This window comes from Pseudonaja textilis, unplaced genomic scaffold, assembly GCF_049901715.1.
Source record: "Pseudonaja textilis isolate UNSWEBS1 unplaced genomic scaffold, rPseTex1.2 PTEXSCF23, whole genome shotgun sequence".
Taxonomy (NCBI): Eukaryota; Metazoa; Chordata; class Lepidosauria; order Squamata; family Elapidae; genus Pseudonaja; species Pseudonaja textilis.
Window position 1 is genome coordinate 1,136,709 of NW_028262868.1, and position 20,707 is coordinate 1,157,415.

The 20,707-nt window shown below is 46.7% G+C and overlaps 1 protein-coding gene across 1 annotated transcript in view; it reads right to left on the bottom strand.

Moving 5' to 3' along the window:
- Positions 1 to 20,338, bottom strand: part of ZCWPW1 (zinc finger CW-type and PWWP domain containing 1) — a 34,947-nt gene extending 14,609 nt beyond the window's left edge. The window contains exons 1-7 of the mRNA XM_087919023.1: positions 20,126 to 20,338; positions 18,785 to 18,863; positions 16,822 to 16,860; positions 11,365 to 11,375; positions 9,303 to 9,435; positions 7,160 to 7,297; positions 3,813 to 3,929 (exon numbers count right to left, since the gene is read on the bottom strand). Of these exons, the coding sequence (XP_087775149.1) occupies positions 3,813 to 3,929; positions 7,160 to 7,297; positions 9,303 to 9,435; positions 11,365 to 11,375; positions 16,822 to 16,860; positions 18,785 to 18,863; positions 20,126 to 20,338 (730 nt within the window). The remainder of the gene's footprint in view (positions 1 to 3,812; positions 3,930 to 7,159; positions 7,298 to 9,302; positions 9,436 to 11,364; positions 11,376 to 16,821; positions 16,861 to 18,784; positions 18,864 to 20,125) is intronic.
- Between the last annotated feature and the right edge of the window lie 369 nt (positions 20,339 to 20,707).

Here is a 20,707-nt window from a genome sequence, read left to right on the forward strand (position 1 = left end):
CCTCCAGGATGTTGACGTAGCTCTTAGGTCTTAGGCAGGGGTGGGCGATTGATTTCTGTCGGGGGCCACATGGAAAATCAGATCGGCGTTCCAATTTTATAAAAGGCCATTTAAAAAAAGCCGCCTCCTCCAAGCAGCCCGCCCGCCCGCCAGGAGGAACCCTTCCCGCTCCTCGGCGGGAAGACGCTCCCGCCTGCAAAAACTTTACCTTTGCAAAGTTTCAGCCTGGAAACCCCGGGAAAAAAAAAACGGGGGGGGGGATCGGCGGGGACTCGCCTTCGGAGAGGTCGCACTCGAAGGGGATTTCGAACGCCCAGCCGAGGCCTTTGCAAAGTTCTTCTTTTCTTTCCTACCCCGAGAGCGCTCCGCGCTGTTTGGCAGCTTTGGGGGGCACGCGGCACAGGGCAATATGCCACGCCCAGCGATTGTTGTTCAGGGGCGGGCGGATTGGACAGACCGACGGGCCGGAGGTGGCCCGCGGGCCGTATTGGACAGCGCAACGGGCCGGATGTGGCCCGCGGGCCGTAGCTTGCCCACCCGCGGTCTTAGGTCTCTCATGTCATGGAAGAAGTTAAGTTTTTAGGTATCAGCCTGAAACAAGATCTAACATGGGGAGGGCAAATATTTTAGCCCTAGAAAAAAAGGCTCATCAATGACTGTATTTTTTTTAAAGACTTTTAAGATCACAACCACTGCCAGAGAGTCTGCTGGGTTGCCTTTTATCGAAGCATTTTATCTTATTGCCTCTGTGTGTGGTTTAGGAGTCGTACGGAGGCGGAGAAAAGGGCACTCCAAAGAGTGATAAAAAAAGGGCGCAAAAGATCAGCGGATGTCCTCTCCCCTCCTTGGAGGAGTTGTATAACATGGGATGTAGAAGGAAGATACAAAAGATCGTGAAGAGACCCTTCGCATCCAGGCCGCTCGTCGTTTGAGATCCTACCATCAGGAAGACGATATATAGAGTGCTGAAAGCCAGGACAGGTAGATTTAAACGTAGCTTTTACCCAAGTGCTGTGATCAGGTTGAATGCAGAGTTATGAATCTGGTGGTCTTAACATATATATATATCCTGGTTGTACAGTTTTTTAACTGTTATTTGTTTTAATTTGGTTTACATTGTTATTTGTATATGTCTTTTGGTGTTGTTCAGTTGTATGCGGTGGAAGAGCACCTTATTTCGTTGTTCTCAGGTTTCTGAATACAATGACAATAAATTTATCTATCTATCTATCTATCTATCTATCTATCTATCTATCTATGCATCTATCTATCTATCTATCTATCTATCTATCTATCTATCTATATCTATCTATGCACTGATCTATGCATCGATCTATCCATCCTATCTATCTATCTATCTATCTATCTATATCTATCTATGCATTGATCTATCCATCTTATCTATCTCTATCTATGCATCGATCTATGCATCAATCTATGCATCGATCTATCCCTTATCTATCTATCTATCTATCTATCTATCTATCTATATCTATCTATCTATCTATCTATCTCTATGCATCTATCTATCTATCTATCTATCTATCTATCTATCTATCTATCTATATCTATCTATGCATCGATCTATGCATCGATCTATCCATCCTATCTATCTATCTATCTATCTATCTATCTATCTATCTATCTATCTATCTATCTATCTATATCTATATCTATGCATTGATCTATCCATCTATATCTATCTATCTATCTATCTATCTATCTATCTATCTATCTATCTATCTATCTATCTATCTATCTATCTATCTATCTATCTATCTATCTATCTATCTATGCATCGATCTATCCATCTTATCTATCTATCTATCTATCTATCTATCTATCTATCTATCTATCTATCTATCTATCTATCCATCGATCTATCGATCAATCGATCGATAGATATATCTATCTATCTATCTATCTATCTATCTATCTATCTATCTATCTATCTATCTATCTATCTATATCTATCTATCAATCTATCTGTCTGTCTGTCTGTCTGTCTATCCATCCATCCATCCATCCATCCATCCATCCATCCATCCATCCATCCATCCATCCATCCATCTATCTATCTATCTATCTATCTATCTATCTTTACACCAGAAACAACCTCCAGTTTGTCCACAGGGATGGGCATTTCCCTTTCAGCCTGGAATGAACCGACTAAACAAGAGGTGGAAAGGGGACCTTGGAGGTCTTCTAGTCCAGCCCCATGCTGAAGTAGGAGCCCCTTATACCCCCTTTTTCAGACGAATGGCTGTCCGATCTCTTCTTTAAAAAAAAAATCTCCTCGGGTTAATTATAGTTATCTCGCCAAGTATGAATGAACAAAGTTACAGTCAAATGATTGTTTAATGGTGATATTAGGGTATTCCATTTTTGATTGATTCCATTTTTGATTGAATTTTTGATTGATAATATGAGTTATGATGCAGTGTAACTGTAATTGAGACTATGAAATGGATGCACAAAAAATTGGTAAACCAGCCGACACGCGGCTTGTACATTTATGAAAGAGAGTTGGATGTTTTTATATTTTGTTTGTCTTTAAAAACCAATAAAACTTGCAAAAGAAAAAAAAATCTCCAGGGATTGAGCACCCACAACTTCTGGAAGTCATTTCACCGGTTCTTACTTGGTTCTCACGGTCAGGAAATGTCACACATGTCACACAATCGTTTCTCACTGTCAGGAAATGAGCTCATTTCTTCTCTCCCCTTTCCTGTCCGGAATCCTATTCAAGTCAGGCCTCTGGATTGTGGTCAGCCATCCTAAGTCTGGAGAGCAACGAAGAGGCTCTTTTCTCTCTTGGCTTCCAGAGGGGGAAAAACAGAAAAATTCCCCGGAATGACGTCTCCCACGCCTGAACTCTCCTTTAAAAAGAGCTAAGTCAACCTCCTGGAGGCGGAAACAGGCCCTTCGTTTGGCCTCTCTGCCATGGTTGCAAGCTGACTTAATATCAAGTCTTCTAAACTTTGCAGGGTTCCCAACCTGGGGTGCTCGAACCCCCTGGGAGTGCGAGACGATATTCAGGGGTGCGAGAAAAGTCCAGGTATTTTTATTTTATTTTATTATTTTATTGTAATATTTTATTTATTTTTTATTTTATTTATTTTATTTTATTTATTATTTTATTTTATTATTATTTTATTTCTTTATTTTATTTTATTATTATTCCTCTTCCTGCTCCTCCTCTTCCTTCTCCTCCTCTTCTCCCTCCTCTTCCTCCTCCTTCTCCTCCTCCTCTTCCTCCTCCTTCTCGTCCTCCCCTCCTCCTCCTCTTCCTCCTCCTTCTCCTCCTCCTCTTCCCCCTCCTCCTCCCCTCCTCCTCCTCTTCCTCCTCCTCCTCGTCCTCCCCTCCTCCCCCTCTTCCCCTTCCTCCTTTTCCTCCCTTCCTCCTCTTCCTCCTCCTCCTCTTCCCCCTCCTTGCCCTCCTCTTCCCCCTCCTCCTCCTCCCTCCTCTTCCTTCCCCTCCTCTTCCCCCTCCTCCCCCCTCCTCCTCTTCCTCCTCCTCCACCTCATCTTCCTTCTCCTTCTCCTCCTCCTAATCCCCCTCCTCCCCCTCCTACTCTTCCTCCTTTTCCTCCTCTTCCTCCTCCTTCTCCTCCTCATCTTCTCCTCCTCCTCGTCCTCCTCCTTCTCCTCCTCCTCTTCCTCCTCCTTCTCCTCCTCCTCTTCCTCCTCCTCCTTCTCCTCCTCCTCGTCCTCCTCCTTCTCCTCCTCCTCTTCCTCCTCCTCCTTCTCCTTCTCCTCCTCTTCTTCCTCCTCCTTCTCCTCCTCCTCTTCTCCTCCTCCTCCTCCTCTACCTGGATTCTGGCTGCAGGACCAGTCCTCGGGCAGGGCTGATGGATCGACGTCACTGCTGAGCCGCCGCCACTTCTCACAGCTGGGGTAGGAACACTGGACCCAAGCCGTGCAGCCGCCTAGAAAAAAAAAAAGATGGAGAAATCGGCCATGGGACAAAGTCCATGACGGGCCAGGCAGCTGCTCCACGACCGACCGGGAAGACCAACTCCCCCTTGGCTGGAATTGGGGCTGGAGGGGCCCACCTGTCAGGGATGTTGCAATAAGAAGATCCCCCATCCCCCCCTCCCGCCCTGGGCAGGAGAGGTCAGATCAGGCGAGCCTCATTTCCCTGCGCTCTCTTTCCCTGCGTTTTCGGCAACCCGATTTCTTCCTCTCTGTAAACATTACATGGCACGCGCGCGCACACACGCGCACACACACACACACACACACGTGTTTCTCATTTTTGCCGGTTACTTTTTATTGATATGCATCGATTATTATTTTCTTTTCTCAGTCAGAGCTTCTGTCACAGAATTATCCTATGAAGGATAATTTTTATGCTTCCTAGGGCTCAAAACTCCCAAACCGTCCTCTCTCTCTCTCTCTCTCTCTCTCACAAGATAATAACTTTCCACTCTTTCCGAGCAGCTCTCTCTTCTTTCCACTCTTAGACCTTCGGTGGAGGAATTAAATTACTATAATTGTCTTATCTCTTTTCCAAGAGAAGTTACGGTTTCTCTTCTTGGGCTCGTTCTACTTTCACACCGGTTTCCTCCACTTCTTTCATGCCCACCTTCCTCCTTTCTCTCTCCCCTCCCTCTCTCCCTTCCTTCCTTTTTCCCTTTCCTTCCTTCCTTCCTTCCTTCCCTCCCTCCCTTTCCTCCCCTTTCTCTTTTCCTTTTCCTCTCCTCCTCCCTTCTTCCCTCTCATTTCTCACTTTTCCTTCTTTCCTCCCTCCCTTCTTTCCTCCCTTTCCCTCCCTCATTTCTCTTTTCCTTTTCCTCCCTCCCTTCTTTCCTCCTCCCTTTCCCCCTCTCATTTCTCACTTTTCCTTCTTTCCTCCCTCCCTTCTTTCCTCCCTTTCCCTCCCTCATTTCTCTTTCCTTTTCCTCCCTCCCTTCTTTTCTTCCTCCCTCCCTTCTTCCCTCCCTCCCTCATTTCTCTTTTCCTTTTCCTCCCTCCCTCCCTTCTTTCCTCCCTCCCTTTCCCCCTCTCATTTCTCACTTTTCCTTCTTTCCTCCCTCCCTCTTTCCTCCCTTTCCCTCCCTCATTTCTCTTTTCCTTTTCCTCCTCCCTCCCTTCTTTTCTTCCTCCCTCCCTCCCTCCCTCATTTCTCTTTTCCTTTTCCTCCCTCCCTCCCTTCTTTCCTCCTCCCTCCCTTTCCCCTCTCTCATTTCTCACTTTTCCTTCTTTCCTCCCTCCTTCTTTCCTCCCTCCTTTCCCTCCCTCATTTCTCTTTTCCTTTTCCTCCCTCCCTTCTTTTCTTCCTCCCTCCCTTCTTCCCTCCCTCCCTCATTTCTCTTTTCCTTTTCCTCCCTTTCTCCCTTCTTTCCTCCCTCCCTCCCTTTCCTCCCTCCCTGCCTTTCCCTTCCTCATTTCTCACTCTTCCTTTCCTCCCTCCCTTTCCCTTCCTCATTTCTCCTTCCTTTTTCCTCCCTCCCTTCTTTTCTTCCTCCCTCCCTTCTTCCCTCCCTCCCTCATTTCTCTTTTCCTTTTCCTCCCTTTCTCCCTTCTTCCTCCCTCCCTCATTTCTCTTTTCCTTTTCCTCCTTTCTCCCTTCTTTCCTCCCTCCCTCTCCTTTCCTCCCTCCCTCCCTTTCCCTTCCTCATTTCTCTTTCCTTTTTCCTCCCTCCCTTCTTTTCTTCCTCCTCCCTTCTTCTTTCCTCCCTCCCTCATTTCTCTTTTCCTTTTCCTCCTTTCTCCCTTCTTTCCTCCCTCCCTCCCTTCTTTCCTCATTTCTCTTTCCTTTTTCCTCCCTCCCTGCCTTTCCCTTCTTCATTTCTCTTTTCCTTTTTCCTCCTCCCTCCCTTCTTTCGTCCCTCCCTCCCTTCTTTCCTCCCTCCCTCCCTTCTTTCTCTTTCCTTTTCCTCCCTCCCTCCCTTCTTTCCTCCCTCCCTCCCTTCCCCCCTCATGTCTCACTTTTCCTTCTTCCTCCTCCCTCCCTCCCTTCTTTCTTTTCTTTTCCTTTTCCTCCCTCCCTCCCTTTTTTCCTCCTCCCTCCCTTCTTTTCTCCCTCCTCTCTCTTCTTTCCTCCTTCTCTCCCTCTTTCCTCCCTCCCTCCCTTCTTTCGTCCCTCCCTCCCTTCTTTTCTCCCTCCCTCTCTTCTTTCCTCCTTCTCTCCCTTCTTTCCTCCCTCCCTCCCTTCTTTCGTCTCCTCCCTCCCTTCTTTTCTCCCTCCCTCTCTTCTTTCCTCCTTCTCTCCCTTCTTTCCTCCCTCCCTCCCTTCTTTCTCTTTTCCTTTTCCTCCCTCCCTCCCTTCTTTCCTCCCTCCCTCCCTTCTTTCCTCCCTCCCTCCCTTCCCCCCTCATGTCTCACTTTTCCTTCTTTCCTCCCTCCCTCCCTTCTTTCTCTCTTTTCCTTTTCCTCCCTCCCTCCCTCCCTCCCTTCCTGCCATGGCCTTAGTGACTTTAAGCCTGGGGGGTGATATGGTGCTTTTCTATGCTCCCACTGTTTTCCATCCCCCCGCCCCCACCGGCTAACCTTCAAGACGGGGGACCCCTTAGGAGACCGTGGGTTGATCCTCCAGCTACCTTAACAGAAGGGGTGTGTGTGTGTGTGTGTGTGTGTGTGTGTGTGCAGAAATCCTACCAGGATCCCCCTGCCCCCCAACACCCATGGAGGGGCGTATTGATTCGGCGCGTGATACTTTCCCCCCACCCACCCACCCCCCCAAAAAAAAACCACGCCAGGGTTTGCAACGGAGGAGGAGGAAGGCGACTCAACCGCCAAAGGCGCCAAGCCTGCAGCCCGACAGACAGACAGCCGTGGGACGAAAAAAATGGGGGGGGAAAGGCGCCCAAGTGGAGAAAGCGAGGCCGGGATTTCGGGTCGAAGGAGCGGGGACCGCGGTTTGAAGTCCAGGCCCCCCCTTCCTGGTGGGGTGGGGGAAACCGTCGGTTGAGCGAGCTTCTTTGGGAGCCGCTCTCCTTGGGATACTCAGGGTGCCCAAGCAGGCCACCCCAAAAACCCTCTAAGTCCTTCCCAATTTCACGGCCTTTTGCAGAAAAAAGGAAAGAAAAGAGAGGAAACCCAGCTTGGCTGCCCGGCGTCGCCGGTGGCATCTGCCCGGCTTCACCCCAACTCCGCTTTTTGGGGGCCTATCCCTCCCCAAACCCTCCTGGAACAGAGGCAGAGTTCAGCTCACGGCCGCGGTCGCTTCCTCCTTCCTCCTCCTCTTCCTCCTCTAAGTCCGTGACGTCTTGGGCGTCGCCTGGAGACGCTTTCTTGGGTTTTCCTTTCCGGTTTTCCGGACGCCCGACAGGGTTTGACGCCGCTTTCTCGTCTGCCGGGGAGACAAAGAAAAAAAAAAAAAACCAAGACTTTTGCCCATTGTGTGTATGTGTGTCTGTCTGTATTCTCTCGACAAAAAAAACCCCCCGAAGACCGATGTGAGAGAAACTGACTAGTGCTATTGGACTGGAAGAGGACACGGTCAGCCTTAGCCGCTTTGTTTTGAAAAGGCATGGAAATCACGGAAGATGTGATTTGGGTCCTGGTCCACTTGGCTCGATTTCCCACCATCCGTGGCCACAAACTCCGGCCAAACAAAGCCTGTTAGGAATATGAGTCACCTAACAGGTATTTGGCTTGAAAATATACAAACCAGGATAAACATGTCTTGAAGAGATTGCAAAAAAACTGCAGTTGGGGCGGTTTCTCAAACGGCCATAAGATGGAGCCCATCAACTTGGATTGTCTTAGTCTTAGTCTCAGAAGAGAGGGCGAGTCAGTCTCTCTGTTTCCTTCTGTTGGAAAGTGTTGCCGTTCCTCCATTTCTTCTAATTCTTCTAATTTCTAACTGGGTTTAATGTAAGTCTGTTACTGAACTGTTGTTTTTTGACACTGGACTTTGATATTTGGATTATCCCCTAACAGGTATTTGGCTTAGAAATATATAAACCAGGATAAACATGTCTTGAAGAGATTGCAAAAAAACTGCAGTTGGGCGCGGTTTTTCAAACGGCCATAAGATGGAGGCCATCAACTTGATTGTCTTAGTCTTAGTCTCAGAAGAGAGGGTGAGTCAGTCTCTGTTTCCTTCTGTTGGAAAGTGTTGCCGATCCTCCATTTCTTCTAATTTCTAACTGGGTTTAATGTAAGTCTGTTACTGAACTGTTTTTTTTTAACACTGGACTTTGATATTTGGATTATCCCTGGATCGAAAAACGGACCGATTTTACTTGGGAATGACTTTGGATTGCTTCTTTTGGACTTGAGAGAAGTGTTGGAATAATACACACACAGGACACAGATACGCTGTACAGGAAATGTAGGTTTTTACAGTAAAAACCTACATTTCCTATACAGCGTATCTGTGTCCTGTGTGTGTATTATTCCAACACTTCTCTCAAATACGTCTCCTTGTAGGCGCTCATTCTCCTGACGGGGAATTACCTCAACAAAGCCGCCACTCGCACAAAGCCCCCTTTTCTTCCCGGCCCAGCAGAAGTTTGTCACACGGCGTGTGTTGAGGTAATTCCCCGTCAGGAGAATGAGTGCATACAGGGCGACGTATTTGAGAGAAGTGTTGGAATAATAAACACACACAGGACACAGATACGCTGTGCAGGAAATGTAGGGGTTTTTTTTACTTCCAGAAAGGTTGAAGCAAAGTCCAAAACAGGCAGCCCAAAAGTCATTCACAGGTAAAATCAGTCAGTTTTTTTAAAAAAAGTTTTTTATTTTAACAACAAACAAAACCACATAGGACATAGGACATAAAACATAAAAACATCATCCTTCTTCATAAATTTACAAACAGTGCATCAGTTGGTTTACCACTTTTTTGTGCGCACCCGTTTCCTAAACGCTAATATGGTTATATTACATAATAACTCATATTATCAATCAACAATTGTATAACCTAGTATCATTACTGAGAAATCATTTTAAAAAATCAGTCAGTTTTTCAATCCAGGGATAATCCAAATATCAAAGTCCAGTGTCAAAAAAAAAAACCAGTTCGGTATCAGACTTACATTAAATCCAGGAATATCAGTCAATTCGAAGAAATGGACAATACTTTCCAACCGAAGGAAACAGAGATACACTCTGAGACTCAGACTAAAACAACCCCAGGTTTCTGGCTCCATCTTATGGCCGTTTGAGAAACCACACCTAATAACAGTTTTTGCATTTTCTTAAAGTTACAGTTTTAAAATGTTTATCCTGGTTGATATATTTCTAACCCAAACAGCGGTTAGGTGACTCCTATTCCTAACAGCGTGTTTTGCTTTGTGATTTCTATGAGGGTAGGGGGGTGGAAAATAAAAAAGGGGGAAACATACTTGGCCTTTTTTCACCTTGATTGGAGCCAAATCTGCTCTGCTTCTTCACTTTGACCGGCTGTTCTTTCCGTCCCGCTTGGGTTTTCTCCTGCCGGTCACTCCGTTGCGCGGGAGGGAATGTCTCCGACGTCTCCTGAGAAAAACCACACCTGGTGAATTCTCCCGCTCAGTGCGTTGGGTGGAAATGCACCTTCTTGCAAAAATAAATAAATAAAATTAAACAAAAAAAAAAACACCCTAAACTGAAACAAGCCAGTGGCTGTTGTGGAGATAGAAAGTGAGCATCTTAGGTTCTCTGTTGCACTTACAAGGCGACGGTTCGGACCCAAACCTGGTTTCCCGGAGAGGAAACACGTGACAAAGGCCCCGGCCACAACCGTTGAATGTTTCATTTACGAATCCCGTTCCTTCACGGATTAAAAAATAAATAAAAGGCTGCTTCCGATGAATTAGCTCCGATCAGAAAGAGCCTTGCAAGGCTGCCAAGAACAACAGATCAAGTTCCTAATCGATAAACCCAAAGAGTCTCTCCAAACACCAAGTCAGAGAGTCCGAACGTCCGCAAGGCTGGAGCGCAAAAACTGTCTTTGCTTCCTGCAAAGAACTCCGGTTTCTCCGCTGGCTTTTTAATCTCTTAAGGGAGGGGCTATTGGCAGCCTTCCTCCCCGGTTGCTTTTCCTGCGAGCAGCCCTGCTGGGTACGGGCTCCTCGGAGGGAGGGGGAAGGAGGGGGGGCTCGGCGTCACTGCCGCCGGACTCCACTCCCTGATGGTCCTGGCCCCATCCTTGCATCCCACGCAGGCTCCTCGCTCTCTGGCACAACCACCGCAACAGCGACTAACCAGGTTAAGTTCTGGGACGCGTAATGCCAGAACTTGTCCCCTGGGAGGCCCAAAAAAATTAAAAATAATCACGAAACGGCACCTCCCTTATTTTGGACCGTGCCGCGCGGGGTAATTCTCCGGGAGAAAGCAATGATGGTTGGAAAGAGCGAGCGGGAAACAGGAAACAGGGCGCCCAAGAAGACACGGGGGCCATGACACCGCCAAAGCTGACAACCAGACAGGGCATAGGAAGGGGTCAAAGAAGCAGGCACGAAGTCAGGAGATGGGGAGACAGACAGAGAGACAGACAGACACACACACACACACACACCGGCCCAGAGAATCGCCAAGAGTCGAACATGGCTGCTGACCGGAGAACACCGTCCACGTTATGGGGGCGCTTAAGAGAGGCGTAACGATGCGGAGGCCGAACTGTGCATGACGGCCGGTGTTCTGTATTTACATTTGCATTCTTGTGAACCTCCACTTCTGATCGGCTAAACGCACAGCGACCGGGATTGGTCGAGTGCACGGCACTGATTGGCCGTTTACAAAGCTCGGCCGATCGCGGGTGATTCGAACGGCTGTCATTGGCCGCGGCGCCCGGCACCAGTTCAATATAAGCCGCCGCACACCCAGCCGGCGGCGGCCTCCAGATTCAACTTAATGAAAAGAGCTTTAAACAAGTCACGGCCTCGCGTCTCTTTTGGGACCGATCGACCGACTTAACGGCCAGGGAGATTTTACCCAGCCCGGTTGGCTTTTTGTTAGCTTCCCTCCTGACATTATTACGTGAGGGTGACTGGAGGAAGGAGGGCTAGGGAGGTCAACCTCGGCATGGGGAGTAAAGACGGCTAGGAATAACGAGTAACTACGAAGCAAATCCACAAAGGGGGCCAGTCCTCCATGTTTCCACTTCTCTGCTCTGGAACAGAAGAGGTTTCCCTTCAAATTCCCCTCCTTTGGAGCCAAGGAGTGAGCCCTTGATTCGGTCTTATCCTGTATAAACTGAGAACGGGATCGAGCGGGGAGTATAAATTCCTGCTTTTAGGTTTCTATTTGTCGCGTAGCTCTCTCTTCTCTGCGCGGCTGCAAACCTTGATCAAGCTACACCAAGGTCAACGGACAGAAGCCTCCTCAAGATGCCCCCCTGATGATATACACAACTTTTAATTGGATGAGCCAATTGAACTATTGGGGGGGTGGGGACGTTGTCATTACTTTGTAGATGTGATTTACGCGCCTATTTCCTCGGATTCAGCATTCTCCGGTTGCTACCGCTTGACTTCCAGCAAAAGAGAGGTCTTTTCTCTAATGAAAAGAGTCTCAGGATTTCTTTCTTGGGTTTGGAATGGAGCGCCGGCTGACAGGATCCCTTCCTGTGCCGTACGGAATAAATATTGATATGATGGTTTCGTTCAGACGATAAGTTAGGATAAAGAGCCGAGCCTGCTAACCCATCTTTGATGTATCTATCCTTGGTGATCTTTTTTTAAGTCTGTCAGTTTGAACGATACCTGGCTGGGGATGTTGGACCAGCGCAAAGAGTTTCCTTGGATCCCCGGCCTGAAATGCGTCATCTCGAGGGCAGGGCTGCCCAATGGCTTAAAACCCAATCTAGAAATCCGGGCCTAACTTTAAGCCAGCCCAGCCAACTGCTCCTACTTCCTATTTCATGTGATTGACTGATCCTTTGATTCATCCCTCGGGCTGTCTGCTTTGAAAATGGTTCACGGGCTTTATATTTCGACGCACCTTTTATTACGCTGCCGTTGGGAGTTTGGACGCAAGCGAGGAAGGGTTCTGTTACATCGGGTGTGAAATTGTGGAAAGGGAACTTCGTGAGGACAGTGGTGACACCCAAGCAGGAAAAGCCCAAAGGGAACATCAGGCCAGCCATAAAACAAACTTGCATAGGAGAAGAGATTTAATGAAAGGTATTGAAAGAAGCCCCCTAGACAAAAGCCAAGTAATTAAGAAAGCTAAGAAAAAGAAATCCCTTACAAACAACAGGTCAGGCCAAATCAGCGAAACAAAATAGACAAAAGACACGAAATAAATTCCATAGCAGACAGGAGATTGCCACCAAACAAATATAAGAAAACATTAGGATGAAACTGATAATCCAATCAAACCACCCCGCGGAGTTTACCCTCCGGCGGAAATGAAGACAACCCCCCGGCAGGATTTAAAACATTAAGAAATACAAACACAAGCACGCGCACACAAAAGGAGAAAAAAAGGTATAAAAATCAGGGGTTTATTATACAAAGGTGGCTAGCCCCAGGAACGCAGACTTCTCGCTATCTCTCGCCTTCCTGAAAAATAAAAGGAACCAGCTTCCAAGCAGTTGTCTGTGTCCTTGCACCGGAGTTCTCCCAGCAGGAAAATCGAGCCCTCGGAAGAAAGGCATTTTCCAGGCTTTCAACAAAATAAAGGAAGAAACCAATGCAACAGGGCTAGCCATTGGAGGAGGAGAAGCGGGGGCGGGGATTCAGCAAATACAAGTGAAGAAAAATATTTTAAATTATCCAACCTGATTTTAAGTTAGCCCAACCTGTTGGCGGGGTGGGGTGGGGTGGGAAGAGGATCCTAGGCCTAGGCTGCCATAAAGAAGAGGAGGGGGAAATCAACCTATTCTCCAAAGCAGCAGAGGACAAGACAAGGAACGAGAGAGAGAGAGAGAGAGAAAGAGAGAGAGAGAGAGAGAGAGAGAGAGAGAGAGAGAGAAGCCACCTGCAACCCTAACCGGTGGAACAACCTCCCTCCGGCGGTTGTAGGGGCTCCGTCACGGGAGGTTTTGAAGAAAGAAACGGGACAGCCACTGGACTCGGGTCTCCTGCTTGATACAGATAGACAGAGTTGGAAGGGACCTTGTAGGTCACCTAGTCCAACCCCCCACCCTCTACAGCAGACCCTACAGCAGAGGGTTGGATTAGACCTCCTCTAATCTAAGGTCCTCTAAGGTCCCTTCTAACTCTATTTATGTATACGGAGAGTAGTTGCCCCAAGACAAATTCCTTGTGTGTCCAACCAACCACACTTGGCCAATAAAGAATTCCTATTCTATTCTATTCTATTCTATTCTATTCTATTCTATTCTATTCTATTCTATTCTATTCTATTCTATTCTATTCTATTCTGTTCTATTCTCTATTCTATTCTATTCTATTCTATTCTATTCTATTCTATTCTATTCTTATTCCATTCCATCTATTCTATTCTATTCTATTCTATTCTATTCTATTCTATTCTATTCTGTTCTATTCTCCATTCTATTCTATTCTATTCTATTCTATATTCTATTCTATTCTGTTCTATTCTCCATTCTATTCTATATTCTATTCTATTCTTATTACATTCCATCTATTCTATTCTATTCTGTTCTGTTCTAGTCTATTCTCCATTCTATTCTATTCTATTAATTCTGTTCTATTCTATTCTATTCTTATTCCATTCCATCTATTCTATTCTATTCTATTCTATTCTATATTCTATTCTATTCTATTCTATTCTGTTCTGTTCTATTCTCCATTCTATTCTCCATTCTATTCTATATTCTATTGTATTCTGTTCTGTTCTGTTCTATTCTATTCTATTCTATTCTCCATTCTATTCTATTCTATTCTCTATTCTATTCTATTCTATTCTATTCTATTCCATCTCTTCTCTTCTATTCCTATTCTCCATTCTATTCCATTCCGTTCCGTTCCGTTCCGTTCCGTTCCGTTCCGTTCCGTTCCGTTCCATTCCATTCCATTCCATTCCATTCCATTCCATTCCTATTCCTATTCCTACTCTCTTCTATTCCTATTCTGAATGGAAGTGAAATATTCCCCAGACTTGGTTACCAGCATTTGGAATCCCGTCTCATGAAAGGCAGGTGACCTGCCCTCCCACGGAGGTGAATGATACAGGGGAGCAAAGGTGAAGAACCCCACCACCACTTCTGGCTCCCACCTCCCCACTCCAAACCAAGAAAGAGCCACTGGAACTTCTTTCCCCAGCGTCCAGGACTGCAAAAGCCTCCACCCGCTCAAGCCTGCCGTCTGCATTGTGTGGACTTGGGCGCCACCGTCGGGCCCACAAGATGCTTGCGCTCCCATCCGCAAGCCGTCCTCAGGGTTACTAGGGATGGGCTAGACCAGAGGGGTGTGGGGGTGGGGAGGGGGGCTGCTGCTGGGGCTTCCTCAAGAGCTGCTTCTTCTCCTTTGTCAGCGCGAGTGAAAAAAGATATGCTCCCTTCCAAGTTTTGCCCCCCACCTCTTTCTTCCTCTCTCTCTCTCTCTTCCCTCTCTCTTCCTGTCCCTCTTGTTCTCTCTCTCTCTTCCTCTCTCTCCCTCTCTTTCTCTCTCTCCCTCTCTCTCTCTTCCTCTCCCTCTCGTTCTCTCTCTCTCTCTTCCTCTCTCTCCCTCTCCCTCTCTCTCTCTTCCTCTCCCTCTCATTCTCTCTTCCTCTCTCTCTCTTCCTCTCTCTCTCTCTCTTCCTCTCCTCTCCCTCGTTCTCTCTCTCCCCTTCTCTCTTCCTCTCCCTCTCGTTCTCTCTCTCTCTTCCTCTCTCTCCCTCTCTCTCTCTTCCTCTCCCTCTCCCTCGTTCTCTCTCTCCTTTCTCTCTTCCTCTCCCTCTCGTTCTCTCTCTCTCTTCCTCTCTCTCTCTCCTTCTCCCTCTCGTTTCTCTCTCTCTCTTCCTCTCCCTCTCATTCTCTCTCTCTCTCCCTCTCCCTCTCTCTCTCTCACTTCCTCTCTCTCCCTCTACCCCGCCCTCTCTCTCTTCTTCTCCCTCTTGTTCTCTATCTCTCTTCCTCTCTCCCTCTCCTTCTCTCTCTTCCTCTCTCTCCCTGTCCCTCTCTTCCTCTCTCTCTCTCTCCCTCTCTTCCTCTCTCTCTCTCCCTTTTGTTCTCTCTCTCTCTTCCTCTCTCTCCCTCTCCCTCTCGTGCTCTCTCTCTCTGCCAAAGGACACCGTTTCCTGCCCTTCGAAACCCCCTCTTGGTCAAACGACCAGCTTCTGATACGGAATAACCAGAGTTGGAAGGGAACTTGGAGGTCTTCTAGTCCAACCCCCACCACCACCCTGCTGACCAAGCAGGAGAGACACCCCGCCCTCTCTAGTGCAGCGGCCGTCCGATCTCTTCTTATGTCGCGTGAGATTCGGTCCCATTTTTTGTTTCATGCAGATGGCGCCACGTTTTATTCTATTTCCTGATTCGGATAGCAACATTTGAGTGGTGGGTTATGGCCTAGAAGAGCGGGGGGAAAGCTCTGGCCTCACAATCAGGAGGCTGTGAGTTCGATCCCAGGTAGAGGCAGATCTCTCTCTCTCTCTCTTCCTCTCTCTCTCTTTCTCTTCCTCTCTCTCTCTCCCCCCTCTCTTCCCCCTCTCTCTCTTCCTCTTTCTCTTCTCTCTCTCTCTTTCTCCTCTCTCTCCCCCTCTTTCTCTCTCTCTTCCTCTCTCTCTTCCCCTCTTTCTCTCTCTCTCTTCCCCTCTCTCTCTCTCTCTCTTTCTCTCTCTTTCTCTGTCTTCCTCTCTCTCTCTTCCTCTCTCTCTTCCCCTCTCTCTCTTTCTCTCTCGCTTCTCTCTCTCTTTCTCCCTCTCTCTCTCCCCCTCTCTTCCCCCTCTCTCTCTTCCCCTCTTTCTCTTTCTCTCTCTCTCTTTCTCTCTCTTTCTCTGTCTTCCTCTCTCTCTCTTCCCGTCTCTCTTCCTCTCTCTCTCTCTTTTCTCTCTCTCTCTCTTTCTCTCTCTCTCTTTCTCTCTCTCTTTCTCTCTTTCTCTCTCTCTTTCTCTCTCTCTTTCTCTCTCTCTCTTTCTCTCTCTTTCTCTTCCTCTCTTTCTCTTTCTCTCTCTCTCTCTGGGCACAATGAGAATAATCTCCGCCGAACCATAATAACTCCACCCCAGGCGACAGGAAAGGCACCCGGCCAAGAAAACAACTCAGTTGCCCCCAACTCCAACCCCGATGCGAGGGATGGACGGGGTCGTTCAAAAGGAGAGGGTGGCTTTGAACGACCCCGTCCATCCCTTTGCATCGGGGTTGGAGTTCGGGGCGACCGCGTTGTTATCCTGGCCGGATGCCTTTCCTGTCGCCTGGGGGCGGAGTGACTGTTAGCAACCTTTCAGGGGGCTTTCCGATCAGCGGGGGCAAGAGACCGGAGGACAAAGAAAGACCTATCCCCTTCTTATCACTTTGTCAAGGCAGGTGGACAACCTCCAGAGCTCAGAAGTAAAATTCCCCATCCGCCACCCCCAGAATGTTTGAAGAAAAGGAATCCGGTTTTTGGTTTTCGAGTCCAAATACCATATTCCAAAATCAGTTTTTACAGCCGATGGCGGGATAGGAGTTCGACCTTGGGCTTATTTTGCAAAACCGAGGAGGGCTTGGATGCGAAGCCAACGAGGAAGTTCCCGAGGAGGCCCTAGGATGAGGAGGCAGGAGAAACTAAAAAGCCCCCACAAAAGAAGCCCAAACGGAGCCCAGGTCGGCCATGAAGCTACTATAGAAAATGTAGAACGGGAATAAGATCTGGAAGGGAATATCAAAATGAGCATGAATTTGGAATTGGTCGTCCGTACGAAGAGATGTAAACCCGGGGAAAAGAGGTTTTAGGTTTTGAGGTTTTGTTTTGTTTAGGTTTTGTTTTTTAAAAAATCAATAAAATTTTCCCCAAAAAAATAAAAATAAAAGTTACCTTCTGGAAGAACGCTGATCCTCAGCGGGCTCGGCCGGAACCTGAAGCTTCGCTAGGAATGACAAGGAAACACCTTTATAAAGCTCTGCGAGCCAAAGATTCGAAGCTTAAAAAAATAGGTTTACGCAGGGGGAAAATAGCTTAAAAAATAGGTTTACACGGGGGAAAATAGCTTAAAAATAGGTTTACACGGGGGAAGCTTAAAAAAATAGGTTTAGACGGGGGGAAAAAGGCTTAAAAATAGGTTTACACAGGGGGGAAAAAGCTTAAAAATAGGTTTACACAGGGGAAAAATAGCTTAAAAAATAGGTTTACATTGGGGGAAAGCTTAAAAATAGGTTTAGACGGGGGGAAAAAGGCTTAAAAATAGGTTTACACAGGGGGAAAAAGCTTAAAAATAGGTTTACACAGGGGGAAAAAGCTTAAAAAAATAGGTTTACACAGGGGGAAAGTTTAAAAAAATAGGTTTACAGAGGGGGAAAATGCTTAAAAATAGGTTTACAGAGGGGGAAAATGCTTAAAAAAATAGGTTTACAGAAGGGGGAAAAAGCTTTAAAAATAGGTTTACACAGGGGGAAAAAAGGACAGATGCTGAATGTTCATCTTGAACGTTAAGAGCGGCTGCTTTTCAATGTTTAGAATAGAAGAATGACAAGAGTTGGAAGGGACCTCAAGAGGTCTTCTAGTCCAACCCCTGCGCAGGCAAGGCAACCCTACGCTGCTTCAGACAAAATGGTTATCCGGTTTCTTCTTAAAAGCCTCCAGGGATGGAGAAGGAAGGGAGGGAAGGAAGGAAGGAAGGAAGGAAGGGAGGGAGGGAGGAGGGAGGAGGGAAGGAAGGGAGGAAGGAAGGAAGGAAGGAAGAAAGGAAGGAAGGAAGGGAGGAAGGAAGGAAGGAAGGAAGGAAAGAAGGGAGGGAGGGGAGGGAAGGAAGGAAGTGAAGGAAGGAAGGGAAGAAAGGAAGGAAGGAAGGAAAGAAGGAAGGAAGGAAGGGAGGGAGGGAGGGAGGGAGGAGGGAAGGAAGGAAGGGAAGGAAGGAAGGAAGGGAGGGAGGGAGGGAGGGAAGGAAGGAGGAAGGAAAGAAGGAAGGAAGGAAGAAAGGAAGGAAGGAAGGGAGGGAAGGAAGGAAGGAAGGAAAGAAGGGAGGGAGGGAGGGAAGGAAGGAAGGAAGGGAAGGAAGGAAGGGAAGAAAGGAAGGAAGAAAGAAGGAAGGAAGGAAGGAAGGAAGGAAGGGAAGGAAGGAAGGAAGGAAGGAAGGAAGGGAGGGAGGGAGGGAGGGAAGGAAGGGAGGAAGGAAGGGAGGAGGGAAGGAGGGAGGAAGGAAGGAAGGAAGGAAGAAAGGAAGGAAGGAAGGGAGGGAAGGAAGGAAGGAAGGAAGGAAGGAAAGGAGGGAGGGAGGGGAGGGAAGGAAGGAAGGAAGGAAGGAAGGAAGGAAGGAAGGAAGGAAGGAAGGAAGGGAAGAAAGGAAGGAAGGAAGAAAGGAAGGAAGGAAGGAAAGAAGGAAGGAAGGAAGGAAGGAAGGAAGGAAGGAAGGAAGGAAGGGAAGGAAGGATAACAGTTGGAAGGGACCTCAAGAGGTCTTCTAGTCCAACCCCCTGCACAGGCAGGCAACCCTATGCCACTTCAGACAAAATGGTTATCTAATTTCTTCTTAAAAACCTCCGGGGATGGAGAAGAAGGAAGGAAGGAAGGAAGGAAGGAAGGAAGGAAGGAAGGAAGGAAGGGAAGATAACAGTTGGAAGGGACCTTAGAGGTCTTCTAGTCCAACCTCCTCCTCAGGCAGGAAACCCTCTCCCATTTCAGATAAATAGCTGTCCCATCTCTTCCTAAAAACGTCCACTTTTGGAGAATTCACAACTCCTGGAGTCAAGTTGTCTGCCTCCCTCCTTCTCTTCCTCCCTTCCTCCCTCCCTCTTTCTCTCTCCCTCCCTCTCTCCCTCCCTCCCTCCCTCTCTCTCTCCCCAGTTTCAACATACCCCTGCATTCCTGGGGAGACTTTTGAAGGACGCTTTGGACAATCTCTTCAAACTGTGCATCGCTGAGATGTCCCTTTTCCTAGGCAAAGATGAAAAGAGACGGGTGGAAGTAGCTGCATAGCATAGGATAAATAATAAAAACCGGCTCGGCACCAGAGTCGGGGCTGGGTGGGTTATAATTATTATGATGATGATTTAATTTTTAGCTTGGAATCTTCTCCGGATGTAAAAATACAGCACCGGCTCTTATTTTGGGTGCCTCCTAGTTCTGGAATCGCCTTGTTAAGTTTTTTCCACACCGTTCAAAGCGCTGGTCTTTGGCCTTGATACTTTAAACGATTTTAAATCTCCCCAAGCTCGTGCCTTCCAGATGCCTGGGATTTTAGCTTGCCGTGATCCTAGAAGGCTTCTATGAAATATATTGGTTAGTCCTTTAAATTGCCTCAATAGCCTTGGGTTTTAATCTAGAAAATATGGAATATTTGAGAGATGAATTTCTATCCCATGCTTTCCACACAGGAAAAAAAAAAAGAGAACAAATATATTCAAGTAATTTAACCTAGAAAATATGGAATATTTGAGGGATGAATTTCTATCCCATGCCTTCCACACAGGAAAAAAAAAGAGAACAAATATATTCAAGTAATTTAACCTAGAAAATATGGAATATTTGAGAGATGAATTTCTATCCCATGCCTTCCACACAGGAAAAAAAAAAGAGAACAAATATATTCAAGTAATTTAACCTAGAAAATATGGAATATTTGAGAGATGAATTTCTATCCCATGCCTTCCACACAGGAAAAAAAAGAGAACAAATATATTCAAGTGATTTAACGTCAATCAAGGGAAAGTTTTTATTAGAGAATAAATATATTCAAGTGATTTAACGTCAGTCAAGGGAAAGTTTCTACTGACTATATACCCTGCATTTCCCAATCTTCATCTACAAGAAAAGAAAACATTTCTGAGATGCTCCGGTCAGCCTCTATGGACAAAAATGGAACTAATTTACAATCTCAATAGAGGTTGTACCCACCCCCCAAAAAAAGAGAGAGAGAGAAAAAAAAGGTTTTTTAAACGGGTGTCAGGAATTCTGTGCTGCGATTTTTGTCTTGTTGCAATTCTACGTGGTTGGGCCTTTGTAAACTGTCCCGTGATGTCCCAACGAAGAGCTTCTATACAAATCAAATGTAGAGTTAAAAAAAAGAAAATGGAAATATGAATGGCCCATCCTATTTTTTTCAAGGAGAGGCTGGGTGATAATGAAAGTCTAGGACTCCCCAATTTTTTTCCTGGAAACTCTCACTCAAGGAAACGAAATCTATTATTCCCACCTACCTTCTCAATCCTTTCCAAATTCTTCTTCCGCTCGGGTTCCTTTTCTACGCTAGAGGGGCTGCCTTTCTGTTTTTCACTTTGCATCGGGGACGGGTGGCTGGATTTGACCGGAACTCCATCTTCTGGTTTGCCGTGAAGCTCCCGCTCACCTTTGCCAAAGGGGGTACGGCAGGACTTCGCCACAGGAGGAGCGAAGAAGGCCTTTTTGGACATTTGTGCTGAATTCTGGAACGAGAGAAACCACATCTTCATGGGTAGTATATAAATAAGGAGGACAATGCAATAAGGCACAGAAAGAAGGAAAGAAAGAAAGAAGGAAGGAAGGAAAGAAAGAAAGAAAGAAAGAAAGAAAGAAAGAAGGAAGGAAGGAAGGAAGGAAGGAAGGAAGGAAGGAAGGAAAGAAAGAAAGAAAGAAAGAGGAAGAGGGAGAGAAAGAAAGAAGAAAAGAAAGAAAGAAGGAAGGAAAGAAAGAAAGAAAGAAAGAAAGAAAGAAAGAAAGAAAGAAGGAAGGAAGGAAGGAAGGAAGGAAGGAAGGAAGGAAGGAAAGAAAGAAAGAAAGAAAGAAAGAAGGAAGGAAGGAAA